The 26057-nt window shown below is 33.7% G+C and overlaps 2 protein-coding genes across 2 annotated transcripts; both read right to left on the bottom strand.

Moving 5' to 3' along the window:
• Window positions 1–4367: 4367 nt before the first annotated feature.
• LOTGIDRAFT_159953 (hypothetical protein) lies at window positions 4368–6063 on the bottom strand (the record flags this gene model as incomplete). Its single annotated transcript, XM_009054643.1, has 4 exons — window positions 4368–4397; window positions 4532–4750; window positions 5181–5389; window positions 5772–6063. The coding sequence occupies 4 exons, from the start codon at window positions 6061–6063 to the stop codon at window positions 4368–4370; spliced, it is 750 nt and encodes a 249-aa protein (XP_009052891.1).
• A 13337-nt stretch (window positions 6064–19400) lies between these two features.
• On the bottom strand, window positions 19401–24189 carry LOTGIDRAFT_159952 (hypothetical protein; the record flags this gene model as incomplete). The annotated part of the gene is made up of 4 exons (XM_009054642.1): window positions 19401–19427; window positions 21332–21483; window positions 22457–22690; window positions 24111–24189. 4 exons carry the CDS (start codon window positions 24187–24189, stop codon window positions 19401–19403), a joined length of 492 nt encoding a protein of 163 aa, XP_009052890.1.
• Window positions 24190–26057: the final 1868 nt, after the last annotated feature.

The following is a 26057-nucleotide window of genomic DNA, read 5'->3' as shown; positions in this document are numbered from 1 at the left end:
AGTATAAAATATTCAACCTTCTTTTGAACTTTTTACGGGTGATATTGAATAATATTAATTAGTTTTGTCAAAATCCGACAAGAATACTGTTTGTGTTGACGAGCTTAAAATTGAAGCGTTTTCAAGAACAAGGACAATAAATCATACTCAATATTTTTCGAATTTTCTGATTTTCGTTACGGTTCATCCTTGGGACAAACACTCATGCCAAGTTTCGCTAAAATCCGTAAAGAATTGCGCCGTTAAGAGTGTTTACGAGCATTAGAAGTAGGGCAATAACGTCTTAGACGTCTTCAACTGAAATGCAGGGTTGTAACAGTCTGCGGCTTTCCCTTTGGTGCCTGTGGTGTATCGAGAACTGGGCATACTCGTCTCCAGTGGGTAAAGGCTCCACAGGGGTAACATGCTCCACTTCTTCCTGCTCATGAAAGAATTTTGATCCGAAAACGACCTTGAAAGAGCATCATTGGTGGTGAAGTGCTTGACTGTCTCCAACCCACATTCAGACGAATCGGCCAACTTAATCAGCTTATTCCTCGCCGAAATACGGTCCAATTCTTCAGAGCACAAGGAGGAAGCATAATCCAGTATCCGATTTTCAATAGCCCATTTGATCTGCTTGACATTTTCTGAAATCTCTGAATTAAATTGAAACTGTATTTGATGACCCTTCTTATTCCATGTATAATCTTGAGCTTTTCTCAATTTCTCTGTTTTTTACCGATATATCTTCCTTCAAATCATCCAGCTCCCTCTCAAATTTATTCGCCAATCGCTTATTATTTTCATCCAACCTGTTCATAAGATTGTCGATCTTCTGGTTGATTAAATCAGTCAAAGACAGTTGATTATTGTTTGTGGAGTTTTCCAAATCAGACATGACGACTATTAATCGTGTTTTTCCTGTGCCTGTCTATGCTTGGATGATTACTTCTTATTCGATAACTCTTTTTCCAATGAAAAGCACTGGCTATATAATCAAGCCCAGCTTACACAATTTGGTCTGATTTGAGAAAGAAAATATTTGTCTCTTAATTCATGAAACAGAGGAAAATATATTTATTAACTGATGAATGAATTTGTTCTGAACAAACGAACGAACATTTGAAACATAAAACGAATAGAATGATTTCTTTTCATCAATCCATTTATCATCTATTCATGTTTTTGATTTCAAAGATATAATTATTATATCGATAATTCTAATATAAGTTATCAAAGATGAATTATTTTGTATAAGATATATAGTAAATGATAAGAAATCAAGTATTGAACCCTGTCAAGACGATAGTATTTGTTTTGCTTTGTATTGATTTAGTGACACCGGATGCAGAGACATAAATTGCAAATTGATCAGACAAGATAACCCTCAGTTTTACTTTTACATCTGAATCTGCCCTGAAGGTCACAACGACATCCACTGAACAATACTAATTACAAAACATCCTGGTCCATTGGAAGCAGATCTAAAGGCTACACAAATAAAACAAATGATGTAACTTATTGTGTAATCTGTAAAATAGATCGGAGTGTTTGCGGACTATAATTTATTGATATGCAATGTAAAAGTTTCTGGATGTTAGAGACTATCCTATAACCATGCCTGCTTTTCAGAACAGTTGTTGATTGAACATGTATTGTGTAATATAGTGTCTATATTTCCTCTTGTTATTTCATACTTATGTGGTATACCAACTTCCACACTTATGTTGAACTATTTTTAATGCCCTAAGCACTCATGAGAACATATAACCCATATAACCTTCGGAACTCAAATTCATTGAAGCTAATATTCTGTAACACCAATGCCCTCAGTAGTACCAGCTTGGAATGACCTGCCACAAGATTTATCAAATACTTTTAAAACGAAATTGAAATCATTATTCAGTACAACTCCTGCTGGCCACTATTGTCATGGCGACCGGAAACTTGAAATCATTCACTGTAAGCTACGAAACGGGAAGAGCGATCTAAAATTTCATAAATTCCTAACGGATGATCCTACCTGTACATGTGTCCGAACCATTTAAAATTGCGAGCATTACCTCCTATATTGCACTAACTTTCTTTACAACGAGACCTAATAATTAATCTACTTCCTGCCCATCACAAGAACATAAACCACAGAATAATAAAAAGTGGTATTCATCTTCAATTTTATTTAAGTTACATAATTGGCATATTGGACTTTCTCTTGGAATGTGACTGTAACGTCCTGTTTCTATTACCAAGTTATGAGAAACACATCTAATTCTAGACAAAGCTGTTTGATAACATATTTTTATATTTGAAGATAAATATTGTTTAAAGGAAAACGAAGTGTAAAACAGATTATAATAGTTTTATTTACTGTATGGATAACGGTCCATATTCCACTTTTGGACGAATTGGTCATTTAAACGGAGCATCGTAATGAGGTACTGAGATATCTTGTTCAGACCAAAGATTGCTGAAACCTAAATTGTCCACGAGTTGTTTAACGTTATCTTTTATAACACTGTTTGGGATCGTTTTCAATTTCCTTATACAATTGTAAACTATATACTGGAGGCTATGTTTATTTCAAATTAATCCAGTATTTAAGATTACTTTATGGTGGTAAACCAACTGTGTTGTTCTTGCAAGTTCTCCATATATTGTCGGTGTACATGATGATTGTTTTCTACCTAATACTCTCTTACAATATCTGGAGAACTATGCTATAGCACGTGCCTGGGTAGATGTAGTTGTTTGTGAACTGTATTTTAAGTTTGTTAATAGTCTCAAGCTTGTCAATACGTCTAATAATAACGCAAAATTATTGAAAAACGTCCTTCCAATTATCCAGCCTTGTAAAATTGACTGTATTTTCTTGCAGTTACCACCGACTTTGATTATTGATTAAATGATTGGACTCGCATAATGGTTTAATTTTATAATTCGTTGAACGGATATACCTGTACAGTCCGTTGTTGGGATGTATTCGGAGACAACGAAAAGACCAGGAAAGTCTGTTTCATGCATAAATAAATATATAATTTTTTTTTTATTATATATTAATAATAATAATGTAATGTAAATCATGAAACATTTAAAACACAGACACACAACATATCGGTATATATTTATATTTTTTATATTTATGGCCTTATAAAGTTTATATAAAGTTTATAAAGTAAAAGATATTTATATTGTAAACATCGATGTGGTTCATGACTTGTGATTGACATTGACAAATTAACCAGACAGGTATCAATAACGCAAAAACCATTCATCAAAAAATCATCAAAAATTCGAACTTGACCAAGATCTCATAATGATAAATATCACACCAAATTTCATTTAAATCCGATGAAAACTGTAGTCTCTGTTCACAAAACAAATTTCAACGCGTTTTTCCTAAATCAAGGGCAATCCCCGAAATCAAAAACCGTTCATCATGTTAAATATTCATTTTTGATTCCAGCCCACTTTAAGATGTTTGGTCAAAACAGAAATGCTCTATCATTTTCTGGTTGTTCTAGAAAGTTCAGTACCTTTGCTTAGACAATGTTGGTCTTAGATAAGCTCCGTTGACTCTTTTAGAAGCAATTCAGAGTAACTTGGAGTATTATTTTGGTATGTTTGTACAACAGAAGTGTAAAAAAGATATTATATATTATATCGTCTTGAGGATTGCTTCCGTTTGGCTAGCCCTTACCCATCGAATAGATCAACTTCGGAGAGTCACTCCACTTGTTGGCGATAACGAGCGTACATTTGCTCACAAAAAAGACCAAGGATATTACAAATGTTTTGAGATATTGATACCGCTGCATTGAGAAGTCAATGGTCAAAAGATATTGTTTCTGTTTGAGATAACTAGTTTTGATAATAATAGCCTTTCAGACAAGTTCATTACCTTTGCTTAGACAAAGTTGGCCTTAGATAAGACCTGTTGACTCTTTTAGGAGCAATTCAGAGTATTATTTGGTATGTTTGTACAACAGAAGTGTATTAAATATATTTTATATTATATTGTCTTGAGGATTGCTTCCGTTTGGCTAGCCCTTACCCATCGAATAGATCAACATGGGAGAGTCACTCCACTCTACCAATTGTTGGCGATAATGAGCTCACAACAAAGACCAATGATATTACAAATGTTTTGAGATATTGATACCGCTGCATTGAGAAGTCAATGGTCAAAATCGTTAATTAACATACTGAAGAGTAAGGGACTGAGCATGCATCCTAAGCCAATATTGTAGCTGAAACAATTCGTTAACAAGATGTTAAAACACGTGAATTTCATGTTTTCAATTATATGCAAAAAATTTATTTGCCACTTAAATATGCTTCAAGCGGAAATCCTTTTGTTTACACCGATGTGTATTTGGGACCTGTGACTAATTGATTATTGACTTATCGATTATACACTGAAAGGAAACGAATCCAACGACTTCAATAATCAAATAAACATGTTTTTTAATTGTTGTTAAAACTCGTTACAACAGAGTTATTGTGAATTATAAAAAACCACAGTGTCAGGACTTCCTGTGGAGTTACCTACGAGCAGAGTATTTTCCTGTGTAAATATATTACATTGATAATAACCTGACACCAATTTAACACTGAAGATATGACACATTGGTAACACATAACATTTCATAGCACATTGACCATATCCGTGTACACTATACGTCATATCCGGCTTGATTGATAATTCAGCATTTTCTAATCGAACGTATGCCGACTTGATACTGGCAAGTTGTGTCCCAAATACTCGAACCTAAAATATGAACAAGTTCTAGTTTAAATTATAATGGCGGAAATGATTATTATTGGTCTTTCTAAGCGTATTTTTGGAAAGTTAGTTGCATGCAAACACTATTAAAGGTCCACTAAGTTAAAACAAATATCCAATCAAATTTGGACAATATGGATTTATTGAATTTACAAACTGTAAAATTTAGTTTAACATCATACTTTTCTACTGCTGGTGTGGCTATTGGAAATGATAATTTGATCTAAATTTCTAACTGTACAAGGGGTACTCGACTTCACACCATATAGCATTGTCCCTAACGAACAAATATTTTCCTGAAAGTAGGCCAGCTAATCTCATATCTGAACGGATGTCGGATTTCCATTTTGGGAATTTATCTCGAAATTGAGCTGCTAAAGCAATTATTGAAACTACCATATATTTTTAAACTTACCTCACACAATACTAGAAACTCTCTAGTGCCCGGTTGACCATTAATAGTAATTCTTACATAGCGACCTTTTATTATCTGTTTACAATTATACATTACAATCTTTCCCTTGGCTCCTTTACCCACATGATAGTAACAAAGTTCGGCATCAGAAATAGACTCTCCTTCTTTATAGATCATAATAGAAAAATCGTGAGCCAACGGTTGTCCTGCTGAAAGATAAAGAATGAAAGAGGTTTACAGACACATGTCTATTAATATAATCTCCACTGTATAACTGTATCCGTTCAATGAAACATTGCAAATTTCAAACTCGTGCAAGATCTCATCCATTCAAATAATAATTAACCTAAAACTATGAAATCTTAAGCTTCTTGCGTGCTTAAAAAAAAACTATTTTTAATTGTCTTTGACTCATTGAAATTTAAAAATTCTTAAATTGTCCTCATTAATACAAATAATGTTTACAAAGTTTTATCTGATTCAGACGCGAAACTACAAAACAATCTTTACGTTTTTATAGATTAAAAATATTTCGGATTTGTTTGTAAATGTTTGGAAGTGAATAGGGTAAAAAAAATAAGTAATATTTACCGTTCGCGGTATGAGTTACGGCCACAGAGTAAATGGAGTAGTCTTGCATGATATCTACTTGCCACCAAGGTGTAGCTGTGTTTGATTCGGTAGTCGAACAACTGGATCCACTGGCCATTAATCCATCTATACCATCAATCGCTCTGGATGCTACATTTGCTCGATAAGTGCTAATTTGGGTAGCTGATTTATTAACAGCCACATTTACTAAACCACAGACTGGAAGGTAAACAAAAAGGTAAAAAGGGGAATTGTCTACTATCATGTGACAAGTTTTTGGTCGAGAAACCATTTGGCTTTAATGTCACCACTATGGTAATAAATAGTCAAAAGTTTTGAAAAATTATCTGTTTTAGAAGGTTGTGAAGCGGAAGTAGAAGTCAGACATCAAAAATGAAAGTACCAGTACATTGTCAAGGTCAGCAACCTTTGACCTTGTTAAGGGGAAGGTCATTTAAGGTCAAGGTCACTAGATATCAGTCATTAAATTTTGGAAATACAAATGATATAAAACCGGAAGTTGAAGTTGAACATCAATTATGAAGGTATTAATCTTTAGCCAAGGTCAATGACCTTCGATCCTGCAAAGATCATCACAGGTAAAGGTCAAAAGTTGAAAATATGTAAACTTTAAACCCTGTTCCTTTTTTTGAGCTACGAAGCTGAAACAACTGACCTTTTTACGCAAACTGGCCAAGAGGGTGAGGTAATTGTGTGCAAGGTCCTGTTTTAAACAAATGTATTCTATGCAAGTTATTCCCCTGATAAAAATGTAAATAATAAGTAATTTTACTCTAATGTGCCACGCCACCTCAACTTTTTTGCCATACGTTAATTCATATTTAAAATGTCTCGTTATGTTCTGAATTCCAAGCTTCTACACTAAATAGGTCATAAGATATACATACATCCATCTCAAGAAGCGAAAGTTTTGTTAAAAAGTCAGGAATTTCAATTTTGCATTAAAATAAACTATTGTTATATATAGAAAGAGCACGATGATCACATTTAGAATCCACAAAAAATAACCCTCTGAGCTAATTAGGTCACGAGCTAGAGCAGTCCAAAATTGCGAATTTGGCTGTTTTTGGACAGTTATAATACCGGAAGTAGACGTCAGAGGTATGAAAGCATGAACTGATAGCCAAGTCAATGACCTTTGACCCACCAAAGGTCAAGGTCATCAAAAGTCAAGGTCATAAATTGAATATATTGAATTTCCAAAATCTGTTCCTTTTTTTAATTATCAAGCTGAAACAACCGAACTTCTAAGACAAAGTGGCTCAAAGGATGGGGTAATTGTATGCAAAGTTTCATTTTGAACAAATGTATTCTTTGCAAGTTGTGCCCCTGACAGAAAATGTCAATAATAAGTAATTTAACCCGGATGTGCCACGCCCATCTTATTTATTTATCATAAGTTAATTGATATTATAAATGTCATGATGTGTTCCAAATTTAAAGCTTCTATATCAAACAGGTCAAAAGATATAGGTCAAAGTTACGACTTTTGCAGTTTTCGGACAGCTATAAAACCGGAAATACAAGTCGGAGGTATGTCAAAGTATAATCTGATAGCCAATGTCAATGACCTTTGATCTCATAAAGGTCAATGTCATCAAAGGTCAAGGTCACGAGATAAAATTGCAAAACTTAATAAAAACTTCAACCGGAAGTAAAAAGCAAAATCGAAATTCAAAAATCGGCTTCCTATTTTTTGTTAGGAATTGTTTACAGATTACATACACATTAAAATCATACACGTGCAATTCTTCATAGTGGCCCCATTTTTCGTTTTATAAACTTTTGTCTATTCAATATGGCGGCCAAATAATCACTTCCAGTCTGTAGAATTGTATTTGCTAAAGATTAGCTAAACTTTGTTGACCTTCAAAAATTACACCGGAAGTTATTCAACCGAAAGTAGATTTGAAATTCAGTCGCTTTCCTGTTTAAAGGCAGAAATGAAGTACAAAAGTTGACTGCACCATATTATTTACATTAGTGAAGTCTCTTTACATTTAAATCTATAAAATTGGTTCTGTAACAATAAATTGAAAAATTACAGCGACGAATTTTCGAATTTCGTTATTTTTCAAGCCATCAAGTCAGAAATTACAGGTAGATTGTAAAAATGAAAACCCGGTGAAAATCGACCCAAAAATGCGACTTCTAAAGCCGAATTTTGTACATGATGAACTGGGGCACTTCCGGTTTTGCAAAAATGTTCCAATTTATATTCATTAACAACGTTGCCACTGCAGAAGGTCTACACTTGAAAAGACAATTGACAATATGATAACAATATGATAACAAACTGAGACTTTGCGGAAGCAAAGTACCACAATAAAGGAGCACCAGATATATGGATATAGTACGTCTAATATTTATTTACCCAACATTAGACTGTATTTTTCTTTAGATACGCTCCTGTATTTGCATGGGGAACATTGAATGAATAAATGTTTGTCTGAAGATTATGTGTGGTATAGTAAACATGGGGAATCAAGGAAAAACAAAAGAAGAGAAGTTAAGTATTAAAAGATGCTTAAAACATACACCATTCATTCCATGATCATTTATAAAGTATCCAATGTACAGCTTTATAAATTTAATCTCTTTGAAATGAGAGCATTTTTTGAACTTTAAAAAATTCAATGCCCAAAGTAATTACTGTCATTTCACTAGCCATTTATGACAAATGTTTAATGTGACCACAATTTTCAGCTCAAACCTAAAAACGCTTTATCAAGGAATGTTGAATAGTTTTAAAATGTGTAAAATGTCGAGAGACCATCCCAGTCTCCGGTTTGTAATCCAATGAACGGGAGCACTTTAGCCTGAAATGACACTCATCCCTTTTTAAGAGTCTGCATGGCTAATTTTATTTGTTGGTTATATTTATTACACATAGATTAGCCAATAATCCAGCTCGGGACAAGTTCCATGTCCAGAGTTTGATTGAATTGGATATTAAGAAGATCATGTCTTGTTCCCAGTTGGAATTCTTACTTAGTCGATTGGACCTTGGTCTAACGGATTGAAACGTAACAATATAATTCTGTAAAACATGATGCCACAACCAGTTAGGTTTGTCAACTCGGAGATGATGATGCTAAAAAGCTGCACGACTGCTTAACGTGATCAATCAACAGAATAATGTACTTACTGCATCGATCTAGCAACAGGTACACCAAATACAAGCACTTCCACTTGAACATCTTATCTTTACACTGCGTACTGATAGAATAAAAGATTATAGATACTTGCCACAGAATAAACAGTGCTTGCCAGGCAATGTAACTTAGGTTAGCAAAGTTCAATATAAAAGTAATATTGTTTTTTTATCAAGATGTTAACAAGTCAAAGTTTCTGTCAAATGAAAAGTGTAATTTCCTGATATGCAATAGCTCCGTCACATCGGAAATGCGTCCGGCGACGGAAAATTTGCTCAAAGCGTGTTTAGGTTGCCATTAGCGTGTAGGAAGCATCGGATATCGTAAGGTGAACCCTAAAAGTTCTTAAGACAAGCGTTGTAACCATCTCCATAAACGCAATAAAGTAAAATTCATCCACCCCATAGATTTTAATAGAAAAATCTTGAACATGGTTGTATTAAAAGGTTTATAGTCGACACTATGCTCTAAAAAAATAATCTTAATATTTCTTCATATAATATATGCTCAACAATGCGTTTATTAAACGATAATAACATCAGCAGGTCCGTAGTTCTAATACCTTTACATTTTTCACTTATGATTGGTATACTTAATCGTGTGAAAAGTTAATTTGCTACTACCAATGTAATGCCAATAATGTTGTTTTGTCTCTTGGATTTTAAATTTCATTTTGCGGTTCGTATCGTAAGTACTTGCTATGTTTATTCTACCCATCCATGTTCGTTATTTCAATGCATATTCGAGTACGGTGCATCTGCATTTACAATAATATTAGCCTATTAGGAGACATCTCCTCTAAAAAGATTATGTTCAAACAATTTTCAAATGAAATTGTACATAATTGAAATCAGAAAACAAAAATATCAACCCTATTCTGAGTGTTCCATCAGGGCTATAGGTAAGCAATCAAAACCACACATCAGAAACAACTTTATGTAAGCAAGTACGACAATTCAATAATTGGCAATTGATCAAAGCTTTTCAAATATTAACAAAAATGAAGACAACAAAAGTTGAAGTCTTTTATTCAAAAATCTAGTATAAATCATGTTAATTAATATTAGATCTGTAAAGCAACGCAATTTTATTCAAAAATGAAACACCATTTGTCTACTCTAGTGTTCGAATCACTTGTCTTTTCTTTTTGCACTCAGCAATTTGCCTCCTTTCACATGTAGTTAAATCGTTAACATGTATCACTAACTTGCCCATAACTTGTTACCCTGCAAATAAGTTCTTTTAAATTGAAACACAAATATATCATAGTGTAGCTTATGGTGTGCCTACTGCATTTCAAACATCCAAAAGCGAGCTGAGATTGTCGTCCAAAGAGAGACCTTCAATGGAATTTTTGACATTAGAAGGAATTGCCCCAAAGGATATAATCAATGTGTATTGGAAGGATGATATTGAACTATCAAACGTTGGTCAGCCCTTTGAGGCAAACGCTATGCTGATAATAATGAACTGAAAGCTGGAATGTGTTTTTAGGATGACCTCAGAGGAGATCTTTCTGTCTGCAACTGGGAAACTTAGAGTTCTATATGAGAAATTGTTTTTTTTAAGAGAGGGTAATTATGTAAAAAATAAACTAGAAAAGATGTCATAGCTATTTGTTTTATCTATTGGGGCTAAAACTTTTTGACCAACCCTCGTAATTGAATTTTGAGACATTCACAGCTCTGACGATACTGTGATGGTTAATGGCCTATCCGCCATATGGAACAACACTCACCAGCCAGTCGGTAAAATCTATAGGCACAGAAAACATTTCAGACAATTTGTTATAATAATAATAATAATGACTTTATTTGGCAAACCATTTAGACAAAAGTCTAATTTTCAATAGGTCCCACTAAAATAAAATTATATACAAGATTACAGAAAGAATAAAACCACAAAAAATAACATAAAACATATATACATTTACAATGTAACATGGATGAGGGAAAAGATATGAAAATGTTACCAATATGTTTCCCCACGAAACCACGAATTATATTCTAAGTATATAATAAAAATACAGAAAATTTCATAAAACATATATACATTTACAATGCATCACGGATGTGGTGAAAAATATTAAAATGTAAACACTGTGTTTCTTATATGATATATATGATGGTATAAGTTTTTTAAGTAAAATGGAATGGTGAGAAAAACAAAAGGACTGGTTTTAAATGCTACGGAATCAATTAATCAGTATTGTCATGTCTAAATTTCGGAGTGTTTCTGATCTCAGTGTCATACTGGTTTCTGATCTTTCCGTAAATTTATTGTATAAATATTCAGGGTATTTTGAAATTTCGAAATATTTTGATAGTCATTATGCCACGATTATATCTAATACGTTGATACAGTGTCAACCAATTTAAAATTTTGAATAATGGTGCCGAAGATGAATCATGTTTTTTTTTTTTATTGGAAACTCACCAACTTTTGTTTAAATCCTCTTTTCACCCTAAACATACGTTTTTGGGAGTTATAAAATACCAAATATGACGGTTTCACCGAATTTGCACGCTTGAGGGGAACTTCGAGGAGGCATGCTCTATAGTTTTTAGAGAATTACAAAAACGTGGATATTCAAAACGATTCCTTCGAAAAATAAAAAATTCAACTCTTTGTGAAATAAAAGCCAAAGTCAATGTTCCTTCCACCACCGACCTTTTTATTAAGTCTAAACCCTGTTCCAAAACATCTTGCTTGACCTGTCCATTCTTTTATTGCATTTTATTAGTGCAGTATTGCAAGAATGATGTTTCCGGAAGCCAGATTGAATTTATTAATACTGATTTTGTGGAACTTTATTGGAAACATACGGAAGCGTATTAGGGCCATTAATTTTTTTTTTTAATTTTCAAGTTAATATGTTGAATTTTAATGTTAGTATCTTGAATTTTCAAGTTAGTATCTTGAATTTTGAAGCTAGTATGTTGAATTTTTTAGCTAGAATGTTGAATTTTCAAGTTAGTATGTTGAATTTAGTAACTTGAATTTTCAAGTTAATATGCTGAATTTTCAAGTTAGTATGTTGAATTTTCAAGTAAGTAACTTTCAAGTTAGTTTTCTATCACTTCCGCTTTTTGCGTGAGAACTTCCGGTTTTTTTAAATCACGCCATAGCCATTCAAAAATTAACATTTTTGACAACTTTGGGCGGTTGTATGACCTTTTCAACGATTTTCAACGATTTGTGACATGGGTGGTTTAATACAAAATTGAAAGTGTTAAATGTTTATAAAAAATGTCATAAAAATCTGTAGATTGTGGGGATTAAAATGATCGACAGGTGTTATAACAGGTTATATAATATGATAGGAAAGCTATCCATATGAACTTTTGACATGCAGGTGTGAAGTAGTTTGGGTTATAAACAGATTAATCTGATTATGTAATCTTTTAACACTTAAAAAAATAACTTTTTTTTTTCAATTTTCACTTACAATAATTTAACATACACTCATATAGAGTAGTGAATTTTTAATACATTAACCTGTTCGAATTTCTTCTGTACCATTAATAGAACCCTATCTGCAAGATACACACAACAGTTTTTGTTATTGGTGTTAGTTAGGCTGAGGGAATAAAAGCAAACAGCTGGCTGTCTCTAGCAAACACTGACCATGGAATCAGAATACAGAGAGGGATTCTAACCCACAGCACTTAATCGCATAGCAGGCACCAATTCAACTGGCTTCGGACTGCGCTAATCCTTAACAATAAAAAAGAAAGTGGCAATTTTCTTCTGCTAAGATTATTATAGGTCATAAATAAATTAATCTAATTACACTATCTTTCAACTCTATAATAATTCACAGTTTTTTTTTTTAATTTTTTGCAAAATTTCCCCTTATGATAATAAAACATACACTTATTTAGAGCAGTGACTTTTTGATACATTAACCAGTTCGAATTTTGTCTGTTAGTCTGTACCATTAATAGAACTCTATCTGCAAGATACATTATACAGCAATTTTTGGTTATTGGTGTTATGCTGAGGGGATGAAAGCAAACAACATTTATTGTCGTCTGTTAAGCTTATTATAGTCTGACTATAATAATTCACATGTTTTTTCGAGTTGTGCTATATTTTCACTTACAATATTTAAACAAACGCTCATTTAGAGCAGTGAATTTTCACTACATTTACCTGTTCGGATTTTCACGACTTTTGCAAAATGACGATGACAATACACCTCAAATTCCCGACATTTTATATCATAAAGGTCAAAGTAGCAGAGTTCGCACTGAAACTAATATAAGCACTATTTCGAAAAGTGATGCTATTCCCTTACTTAGATCCCTGAATGAAATACAGTCTCAGGTTTTTTATGACGTTCGCCAATATTGTCTGGACAAAGTTAATGGTATAAACCGCGATCCATTTAGAATCTTTGTTACTGGTTCAGCTGGTAGCGGTAAATCTCACCTTATCAAATATATTCAATACGAAGCGTCTCGAATTTTTGCGAAAACAGCGGAAAGTTTAGATGACATCACTGTTCTCTTAACCTCACCAACTGGGGTGAGTGCTTTTAATATTGGAGCGTCAACTATTCACAGCAGTTTTTCAATAAGAAAGGGGTTCTCATTTCCACCTTATCAACCATTGGGACAAGAAACTATTAATACATTAAGATGTCGCAACTTACAAATATTAATTATAGATGAAATTTCAATGGCAGATCATAATCTTTTTTGTTACATTCATGGGCGATTAGGGGAAATAAGGGTACCGATGAGTTATTTGGAAATATCTGTGTCACATGTTTTCGAGATATGTGGCAACTAAGACCAGTTAAAGGTAATAGTTTATGTTCAGAAAGTGTCATAGACCTATGGAACGGTAATTTCAAACTTGTTGAACTTACTGAACTTATGAGACAAAAAGATGATTTAGCCTTTGCCCAAACATTGAATAGAATTAGACAAAGAAAAAAAAATGAACCAATACTTGCTTCAGACGTCAAAATGTTATAGAGTAGGGTAACTGGTAGAGAAGATGATTGTCTGCACATATTTTCTACTAATCAGCAAGTTGATGATTATGATTCTAGAATGATTGCTGAAAAATGCCCGAATTCTGTGTCCATCAGTGCTTTAGATTATTCTAAAGATGTTAAAACCATTACAATGACGCTTAAAACCACATGTGTTAAAGTAACTGATACACCATTAGTGTCTTGCTTAAAAATAGGTGTAGGGTCAAAAGTTATGTTAGTAATTAATTTAAATGTTTCTACTGGCTTGATAAATGGAAGTGTTGGTCAAGTAACATTCATTCAAACTGATCAGAATAATCAAACTGACAAAATTTTTGTAAAATTTGATAATGCTAAAGTTGGAATAAATGAAGACAGTGTTCCACTTCCGCCAAATGTACCACGTGGTAGTATTGGTATTGCGAGATATGAAACCCCTCATGTTAACTATAAGGGCGATGTTAGACGCCAGTTCCCATTACGTTTCGCCTATGCAGTTACTATTCACAAAGTACAAGGTCTAAGTCTCGATAGAGGCGTAATATCACTTCATAACATATTCCAAGCTGGTCAAGCTTATGTTGTGTTAAGCAGAGTTAAAACATTACAGGGTCTTACAATTCAAGATTTTACGAAAAAAAAACTTATATTGTGATGAGCAATGGATACTTTTTTAAAACCCGAATACGAGACCATATCAACTGATACTAATATAATTTTACACAATGTTCAGGGTTTATCTATTGATATAGAGGATTTACAGAAACACGGGAAAATGTTAGAAGTTGGTATCATTTGTTTAACAGAAACATGGCTAAATAATTCAATAACTCCAGCAAAACTAAAGTTAAATGGTTTCCGTCTTCACCACCATCCTCGAAGCAGCAGCTATGATGACACTAGAGATTTCAAATTTTTGAAAGAAAAGGGGCACGGAGGAGTAGTAGTATATCATAAGCAAAACAAAAATGTCAACATTTTAAAATTGGGAGTTTTAAATATAGAACACGTTGCTTGGAACATTTTGGATAAAAATATTAACGTAATTGTTATCTATAGACCACCCGTTAATCGATTAGATTTATTTCTCCCAATGTTAGAAAGATTATTAGTTGAATTATAAGAATCTGGTTCAGACTATGTTATTATGGGGAATTTCAACCAAAATATCTTGAAGGGTCATTTGTCTATACTAAATTGTTTTCAAAAATTTGGTTTTCAACAACTTGTTCAGCATTACACTACTGAAGGTGGGACACTTTCATGTTTATATCAGTAAAGAAGTTCCGTCACATAATGTTCACATTTCACACATACCTGTATATTATAGCTACTATGAAGCTATTAAAATAACTATACGATAAGTTATATTGATACAAGATTGAATTTACCCTTTGACAAAACATTTCATTTAGCTTGGCTCTTTACTAAAAGTGGTCGAGTCAACACCGGGCTTGAGAGGGTTTGAAGTTCAAAAAAATCTTACAGCTATCAGGCAAAGTATCACGGGCCACGCTCGTAGTTGAAGTTGTTTTAGTACATCTGGTAGGAGTATCAACCATCTGTTCAAGGCCATAAACATTTAAAATATTATCCCATTGTAATGAAAGCGCATGTTTAAAGTCAATATTAAAGTCCCCTGTTAAGAACTAAAGCTGATTATCAAATAGATTATACCAATTAATCAAGGAAGAGGGTGGTCTATAAACAAAACATAAAAAAGGATTGATTGTAATTAGGGGAAATTTGTAACCAGATTGTTTCAATGTTTCCTACTTCTAAGTCTAATCTCCTGTTAAATTTTATATGAGATTTTACATGAACAAGTAGTCCACCACCGTTTTCAACATTATTTCTATCTTTTCGAACAACTTGATAATTGGGAATATGAATGAAGTTGTCGTCTATTTCAGAGTGAAGAAATGTTTCACTGAAACCTACAATGTCAATATGATTAGAGTCATTTTAGATGAATTCTTTAACTTCATCCAGATCATTGAAAAAGCGGTTAATGTTCAAATGACAAATTTTTAATCCTTTTTTTAAAGTTGATTTAAACAATATTTATTACAATGAAAGCATTTGCAATGACATGATATAATTTACAAACGATACAGAAACAAGCTAAGTAGCTTATATTAATCCGCCTCGTGGTATAAGCAATATTGTAATAAAAATAATAATAATAAACAAGTGAATGAATAATCGTGGGGTCCACTGGTATTTTCAATATAATCATTAATTCATAATAATGTAAGCCCGAAATAGCCTTTGGGGGTAGGAGGTTGATTGTTTGATTTCGAACAGTGGAGTGGTTGTTACAATACAAAAGATAATGCTCAGAGTCTTTAAAGATATAACCACATGAACACGCAGGAAGAAGAGATATGTGCATTAGGAATTTATGACCGTTAAGTTTGCTTTTACTGTGGCGTAATCTGGTGTGGATAATTTGATTTTGTCGGTTGCCTGTATAGTAATAATTTGGGACGTCAGATTTTTTAATGATTTTCGATAGGTTTGTCTTGAATTTAGAAACTGACTGTGAATTCTGTGAACTGCCAGGGTGTGTGTTCTATGAATTTACTGCAGATGGTAGAAAAGACAATTTATAGTTCTTAGTGCGCCATGGGATACTACGTAGCATATTGTTATGCCTAAGACTGTAGGGGTTTAATGTCGATACTTTTTGGGGAACGAGAATTTTCAGATATTGAGGTGTTAATCCATTGAACATTTTATAAAATAATATCAGTTTATGTGATAAGCGACGATTATGAAGACTTGTGAAGCCAGATTCTTTATAAAGAATTTCATGGGACGTTCCTCTAACAAGTCCTGTGATAGTTCTAATTGCGTCTAAGTTAAGTTTTTCTAATTTATTCGCGTCGTGTAAACTGCAATTATTCCAAAGTACGTCACAATAATCATAGATAGGTAGGATGAATTGTTTGTAGAGGGTTTCAAGTGATTTTCTCGAAAGTCTGTACTTAAGGCTTCTGAGACAATCTATTAGCTTTGAAGTTTTGGATATTAGATAATTGATGTGAGTGGTCCAGGTGCAGGTTTTATTAAAATATATCCCTAAGTGTTTATGTTCGTCAGAGTCATATAAAGTGGTATTATTAAAACGCAGATTGAAGGAAGATGGTTTTACTTTCCTTGAGAAGGTTATGCATTTAGTTTTCAAAGGGTTGAACGTTACCTTCCACCTTTCAGACCATTGAAATATGGCTTCCAAATCATTATTAAGAATATCACAACTCCTCCCCTCGTCTCCAATAGTGAGATAAAGGGAGGTGTCGTCTGCGAATAATCGAATGTTTGATCTAATATCACATGTGATGTCACTAATATATATCAGAAATAATATTGGCCCGAGGACTGAGCCCTGGGGGACCCCAGCTTTAAGCACTTCTCGTAGGGATGTCTCGCCTTTAATTACTACGCTTTGTTTTCTGTCTCTAAGATAGCTTTCTAAGAGTTTCAGAAGATTTCCTCGTATGCCTATTGAACTGAGCTTATGAATAAGACCATTCAGCCAAACTCTGTTAAATGCTTTACTTATATCAAAGAAGACCATCTTGACTTCGGATCCACAGTCTAGTGATTTTGAAATATCATCAATAAGTTGATATGTCGTAGAATCGTTTTGAGTAAATCCGGATTGATATTGCGATAGTATGTTGTGATCTATAACAAAATTATGGATATGTTTATGAATAACTGCTCAAAAACTTTACCAAGCGAACTTATTAAAGATATTGGTCGATAATTAGAGCAGATACTTGGATCGTCTGTTTTGAATACTGGGACTATGTTCGCACATTTCCAGATATCGGGGAAAGTTGAGTTTTCTTGACAAAAATTAAAAAGTTTTGAAAGCGGATATGAAAGACTATTTGAGCATATTTTCAAGATTCTGTTATTGATAAGATAGGGACCGGTTGCTTTAGTTGTATCTAGAGATTCCAATATGTTTTGGACATCCCGTTGTGTGTAAAAAGGTTGGGCGATTTCAAAGTTATTATAAGTAAGGGGAGGTAATTCATCGTTATCATTTTCAAGGTTAGAAAGTGATACGAAGTGCTTATTAAAAATGTCAGATTTGGTGGAATCTGAGTAGATGATATCTTCACCACATTTGATTGGTGGTATATCTTTAATAGAGTTTCCGTTTTTAGACAAGACATGTTTCAAAAGTTTCCACCAGTGATGATCATTAAATTTGTTTGAATTATTGGTTCATCAAGTTTAGCATAGTATTCTCGTTTAACTCTCCTTATCTCTGAGACTACAATGTTTCTCTGCGCATGAAATAATTTCCAATGGTAATCATCTTTTATGTGTTTCGCAGTTTTGTGTATCCTATTTCGTTTTCTTATGATCTGTCGTAAATAGCCGTTCATCCACTCGGTGTCACGTGGTCTAATCAACACTACCTTATGAGGAACAAATATGTTTATCCCTTCTTGTACTTTGTTCGAAATTTCTCTGGCACAATCATTTACATTACAACTATCAAATATATTATTCCAATCATAATTAATGAAAAAGTTATTAAGCTCCAAAGAGTTTAGGTCGTTGTAATTCCAAACGGTTCTCTGGAATGGTTTTCTGTTTATATTTTGAAAGTTTATTTCGAGTGTTATGGGCGAGTGATCGCTAATTGCACAAGGAAGAACTTTGGAAGATGTCACAACATCTGGACAATTTACTATAGCTAAATCAAGAAGTGAAGATGAAATATCACTAATTCGGGTAGGTTCACTTATCAATTGTCTTAGGTTAAAACGATTTAATAGATGATGAAGGCGACTATTCTGGGTTCTCAAGAAATTTACGTTAAAATCCCCAAGTAGGATAATATTTTTGTTTAAGTCCTTAACGGCCTCAAGACTACTTTCTATTAGGTCCCAGTATGCGTTAGTTGCTGAAGGGGTCTATAAAATACACCAATGACGCAGGTACTTTTATTATGAATGATTTCAGCCCATACACAGTCAAGGTCGTTGATTTGAAGGTCATGTCTAGGCTTGTAAAATATAGAATTTCGTATATATATTGCTACACCTCCCCCCACTTCACCGTTTCTACTGCGTAGAATAGGCGGATGGAAACCATTTATATGAAGTATGTCCAAATCAGGATTTTCATTTAACCAAGTTTCCGAAAATGTCAATACGTTAATATCTGAAAATTCTGCCCTAATTTGGTCTAATTTTGGGATGATTGAACGGGTGTTCAGGTGCAGAAGACTCACTGAGCAGGATTAGGATGGACGTCTCCACAGATGACGAGGATGAATGAAGTGAAATATGAATACATGTGCATTACTAATTAGAGATGTGGCGGGGTAAAACAGGGTGTGAAATAAGATATGATATATACCCTCACTGCGAACGCTGGACGACTTGAATTTTTGTTATGTAAAGAAACATCATACCAGTGGACGAATTCGATAAACTAACACAAAAAGAAAAAAGCCATGTTCTGAAAAATAAAAAAATATATAAATACAATTAGTATTACTGGTTTAAAGTACGCATCAAGCATGTAAGTGATCGCAGAAAAACACAAGAGTAAGATCATAGATTTTAGATATGTTCAATATTTTTGGGGGATTTCCTGCGTCCAAGTTAAACGCCTCACGGACACTACAGGGATTGCGCATGTAACACGATCGCAACAGGTAGACTGGTAGACGAATCCGATGTTTTACCGATTTTGAGAAACAATTCTCAAAGAAATGATGTTTGTTTTATTTGAAAGTACATGCCTAGTAGACTTCATACAAAAAAGTTCTATAGGATCCGGCATGGGGGAATTGTTTATATGGCAGACCGAAATCAAAGAATTCTCCCCTTTTGACTTGAAAATTCCAACTTTCACATTAACGTCTAACCTGTGAAATGATATTTGTTTTATTTGAAAGAACGTGTCTTTTAGACTTTCCTGATAAAAGTATCAAAGATTCCGGCGTTGGGATTTTTTTATCTTAATTTTCAACTTTACGGTGTATATCAAATCATATACTATCCAGGCCAAACAAATTATTAGTTTTCTTATTGCATTGATAATGCTGGTTTTCACTTCCATGTTGTTGGATTTGCTACAGGAAGTTGGGGCCCTTTTTTTCTATATCATGCTTGAGAGGCACTGTTATATTTTGTTTTATTTATATACCAATTTCCCTATATCCGTGCGATGTGCGATATGGTGGTGAAAACATTTATGTCCCGTAATTATCGACAATATATTGTGCGCCGACAATCAGTGCGCATATTATAAATATGGTTTGAAGTGTGTAATAAAAAGTACCAATTGCCATCCACCTGATTGTTGTAACACAAAAGGAGTTTCAATGGTCGAGAAAGTTGTATAGAATTGAAGAAGCATCTTGTTAAATATTCATGAAGCATTGTTTTCACAGAAGCTTTCAGTTGATTCTGTCTGAAAAAACTTCACATTCAGAATGAGAAGGTGTACAATGCTGATCAGAGTGCTATTATCCCGCCATTTTGACCACCATCTTCAATATAAAAATCAACATCTGAATTAGGCTCAGTGACCAGGAAAACATATGATTTGATACATTACATTCATAGCGGGAAAAATATGGATTGAGAGAAAAAAATCCACGCAACCGTCATCTTGAATTGCTATAAAATAAACAAAAGGGTTTCCTTAGGCATGTAATTTAAAAATTTAAAAGTATTTATTTGCGAATTATTTACCAGGTCTGAAGCTTATATGAAAATTATTATTTTATAGTCAAAAGGAGTGAATTATTGGATTTCAATCCGCCATATCCTTTTGAGTCAAATCAAGATTCTTTGAGGCTTTTTGGGGAACTCTACCTGGCATGTTATTTCAATTGAAACACAAATCCCCAGGTATCAGTTCATCTATCAGACTAATATTGGTTTCTGCCCCTTTTATCGATATTCAAGGTAGATTTCAACATGACTTAATCAATAATGAAGATAATACTTCCAAAATCTGTTCCAATTTTATCACGTGAGCAATATTATGATTGTAACCCATATTTCTTCAGTATACAACGGAAGCCTACTGTGGCCATATAACCCTCGACTTCATGAGAACAAAGCAAGAAAAGGCGAGAAAGCAGGGGTAAAAAAAGGCGAGGAAAAAAGCGAAAAAGCTAGGAAAAAGGCGAGATTTAAGTTTAGGTTGCGTTCTAAACTTGTGAGTGGTGAAGCTGTTGCAATAGTACACAACTAGTGATCGCCATAGTGTGAGAGCCCGATAAGTGGCTGTGATTTAAACGCAATAATACATGACACACAAGGACTAACTTAATGAGCCAACGAAAATTTTCTGACCTCACAAAGAATCAACAGTTCGGCACCTGTACCATTAATGGTTAATCTTACATGACGTCCTTGAATAGCAGTTTTACACCAATACAGCTCAGTTGCATCTTTAGTTGGCTGCCCCACATGATAGTAACAAAATACAGCATCATCAATAGTTTCTCCATCTCTGTGGATCTTGATCGAAAAATCATGACACAATCGCGGTGGGTCTGTTGATAAAAATAAATGTTATTTAAATCCTTTAAAAACTAAGAGGACACACGATGTTATTGATTGATAAGATATGTTTACATGGAAATCTGGTTTATGGGTCAAGTTAATGTAATCTATTCTCATTTTTTGAAGTAAGCCACGAGAGTTATTTTTATTAAGTAGCCCCCGAAATTTTTTTCGGAATTTGGCCATATGGGTTTTTAATTGTTCTGCCACCGTCTCCTCTTGTATACTCTGTGAAAATAGTTGAGCGGCATTGAATTTTAATGAAAATTTTTTCAAGAGTTACGTCCCTTGAACTGTTAAATTCATCAGTCAAGTCACTATGTTTTGTTTGTACGTTCCTATGTTTGTCATGTTTGTTGTTTAAGTCGACTCTGGTTTATTCTATTTTTTCTACAACAGTTCCGTTCAATCAATCGTGTCAATATAACAGTGTCATCTCAGATTATCTTTTTTTCCAGAAGTAAAAACAAACATGTCAATAAATTGATTAACATTGGTAGAAGAGGCAACGAGAGAGTTAAGATACAGGTTTTTCAAATTATAATAATATTGATTATCTATCGGGAGTCAGTTCTAATTTCATCAATTTATTAAGCGGCTCACGCTAGGCCTTCTTTGTCATAATGGGTCAAGGTATTAGAACATTTATATATTATCATTTTAGATTTTTGATTTAGTTTAGCTTAATTCAATGGTAATGTAATCCAATAGTATGGTTAATAATTGGTATTATTATGTTAACCTCGATGAGTTTACTTTGATCGGAGACCATACGGAACCTTCTTGTCTTTCAATATAAAAGTTAATCGCCCAGGGCTGTTTCTTGATAAAAACAAGAGACGAACTGTAGGATAACAAACAGCGGAGAGGTTGTCATATTGCTTTACTGTAGGTATTTTCGGCTATCCCAAACTTTGTCAAAGTTTGTACATCGATATTGATATTAGTAGCAAATTAGTTTACCGTAAGAAGGATGTGAAATGGCTACAGCTGAAATGTAATATTCTTGTAACAGATCAACTTCCCACCATGGATGTGATTCTGGAACAGGGGCAGCATATCCTGCCGTGTGACTACAACTTCCCAGAGACGAATCTATACCATCGATACCATCATTAGCCCTTCTCGCTGCTAAATCTGAATACTGACTTATATGTGTAGCTGGTTTGTTAAGTGCCAAATTTCTTCTTCCGCCTTCTGTAAAATATTTCAAGTTCAGAATGATTTTAAGTAATTGTTTCTAATGGTTTTACCTTTCATTTTGACATATAATTGCTTATAACGTAGAACACAATTAATGTGTAGCTATTTCTTGGATAGCGCATTGACATTCGTTACAAATTTACATACCAGATCAGATCAGTGCCAAATTACCAGTTCGGTCAGAAAGTAATCTAACTACGATCAGTGTACAATCTTTTTTTTTTTGACGCTTTGGTCTACAATTGTACTTGAACATGTTTTGTGCCAATGGCCTATCCCAAGGGTATTATTATCTAGTTGCAATACAGAGATATCGTCATTAATTAGGGCCATAGATGTACGGTTGTCCCACAAGCTTTATTCACTTCCCTCTAAATCAATTTTCCTTATTACGACCTTTATTTACCTACCACTTAACATTTCTTACTAACAATAAAATTCACTTACCACAAACTATATTGACTATCAATGCAACGGTCTACCTCAATAATTCGCAATTTTTTCTCTTACTTACCACAAACGACACTTGTTTTTCACAAACTGTATTGACTATCAACGCAAACCTCTACCCCAATAACTCACAATTATTTGTCTTACTTACTGTTACATTATTTAATAGTGATTCGGACTAATGTTATCGACTGTACTTGTGGTCTGAATCAACATAAACTCCGGGTGTTTCCCCTAACCTACGAACGCCATTTTATCCAGTGCTTGTGCACGCCCTTGACAGTCCACCTTTTGTATTCATACCTATTGTATCTAAGTTGCTGTTCTCCATACTATTGTTAGTTTCAAACTTACCACTGTTATTCTGACTCCATACATACTACTGTTAGCTTCATACTTACCACTGTTATTCTGACTCCATACATACTACTGTTAGCTTCATACTTACCACTGTTACCCTGTCTCCATACTACTGTCAGCTACATACTTACAATTGTTATACGGACTCCATGCTGCTGTTAGCTTTAACTGTTAATAACCACTGTTATTTCTGAACTTCATACTACTGTTAGTTTCAAACCCACAATTATCATGACTCCATACTACTGTTAGCTTCATACTTACCACTGTTACTCTGACCCCATACTACTGTTAGCTTCAAACTGACCATTGTTACCCTGACTCCATACTACTGTTAGTTTCAAACCCACAATTATCATGACTCCATACTACTGTTAGCTTCATACTTACCACTGTTACTCTGACCCCATACTACTGTTAGCTTCAAACTGACCATTGTTACCCTGACTCCATACTACTGTTAGCTTCAAACTTACCACTGTTATTCTGACTCCATACTATTGTTAGCTTCAAACTTACCACTGTTACTTTGACTCCATATTAATGTTAGCTTCATACTCACAATTGTTATACGGACTGCTTGCTGCTGTTAGCTTCAACTTACCACTGTTATTTCTGAACTCCATACTACTGTTAGTTTCAAACCCACAATTATCCTGACCCCATACTACTGTTAGCTTCATACTTACCACTAATATTCTGACTCCATACTACTGTTAGCTTCATACTTACCATTGTTACCCTGTCTCCATACTACTGTTAGCCTCATACTTACTACTCTACACTACTTTTAGTTTTGTAACTCCACACGATGGGTCTCATTCATTCACTCATTTATCTTTTTTTTCTCATTTTAAGAGACTCATGTCTATCATACGACCCACGGTACCACACATTTATCTTTTTCTAGATCTCTCTGTTCACACCCCTTTCCTACCACTCTCTTTATAATGTTACCATGTTATTTAGTATTAAAAACCAGGACTCAAATATATTTACTTATTGCCCTATTCTGTTTATTTCTAATTTTAATTTGTTTCATGAAATATATCTGTAAACATTGACCTTTGTCCAGCGAGGCAGATTCAAATAATCATTATGCTTCTTTCTGTATCGCATATATGTACATTGTAAAATTTATCTGTAAATAAAGAAATACTGTTTTAAAAAAAAATTAAACCTTAATTCCCTATGATTTGTCAATCATACAATCATAACACTTACCTCTTGTTTATCACAAAATGTGGTTATTAACAACAACTGTCCTTTATTACCACATACTTGAAAAACTTCATTTACCTCAAGGAACAGATGCGTCCATTCCGGGATTAAATCATACCATGGTCTCAGAAACGTGAATTGTTCCGCTAAACTAATCGTTAATTATGTTCACAGCTTACCGTTAAGAATTGGGCCTTCAAATCCAAGTGTATCCATAATTATCAATGATTGTAAGTTATTTCAGCGAGACGTCATTTTAAGAGACTATTTTGAATATCCGTTGATAACGTCATGTGTATACAGTAGGTGCTCATCAACAAGAAGTTCAACTTTCGAATACCCCAGGTTTTAGAAAGAAGGTTAGTTTGTGAGAAAAACAAAAATTTAAATTTCTTGAGGTATATTTGAAGGAATTGTGCGTTTTGTGACAAGCTTTAGTAGTTCTGAAGACTAAAAAAAAAGGCCCAGACCAACCCCCTCGGAAATGCCGCCACTGCCCATTTAATTCATACGTCTATAACTTACCACAAAACTTTTCCAATCTACCAGCAATCTTCACTTCAAAAACTTTACCTACAATAAACTACATTTACATATCACATTTTTCCCTTGCTTACCATAAACTTCCACCAACTTTACTTATTTACCACAACTATACTTATTGTGGGACTTTGCTTTCAGCAAAGTCCCAGTTTGTTATCGAATTGTCAATTCTTTTTTTTTTTTTTTTTTTCGATTTTTACACACCTTCCTGAGCTTAGACTACAATAGTTGCAGCAACCATTCAACATTCACGAACCTTAGATATAGGCGACGATGTGCATAAATATATTTTGGATCTTTTTTGCAAAACCGGAAGTGCCACAGTTCAATATATGCAAGAATAGATAATCGGCTCTAGAAGTCGTATTTTTCGGTCGATTTTCTTTGGGTTTGCATTTTTGGAATCTACTGGCAAAATCTGAAAGAATAGCAGTTTCAAAATTTCAAAATTCGAAAATTTGTCGCAGACATTTTTTTTGCCAAATTTTGCATTTTTTTCATTTTTTTTGCTTTTTGTCTGATTAATCTGAAAAAAATTGAGCAAAGACAGTTTAAGAATGTAAACGAAATGGTACAGTCAAATTTTCAATTTCACTTCCGGTTTAAACAGGAAAACGATGTTCACTTCCGGTTGAATATCTTCCGGTGTAATTTGTATAGGACAAAAATTTTTATGCTGATAGGTAGACAAAGTTATGACAAAAAAACGAAGAAAAAAAAATCCGGAACACACGTGAAATTTTGGCCGCCATTTTGATTTTTCTGAAATGATTCGATTTTTATTCAG

The sequence above is a fragment of the Lottia gigantea genome (assembly GCF_000327385.1).
Source record: "Lottia gigantea unplaced genomic scaffold LOTGIsca_22, whole genome shotgun sequence".
NCBI classification, from domain to species: Eukaryota; Metazoa; Mollusca; class Gastropoda; family Lottiidae; genus Lottia; species Lottia gigantea.
Note: the sequence above shows the minus strand (reverse complement) of the source record. Positions and strands in the feature narration are given on the sequence as shown.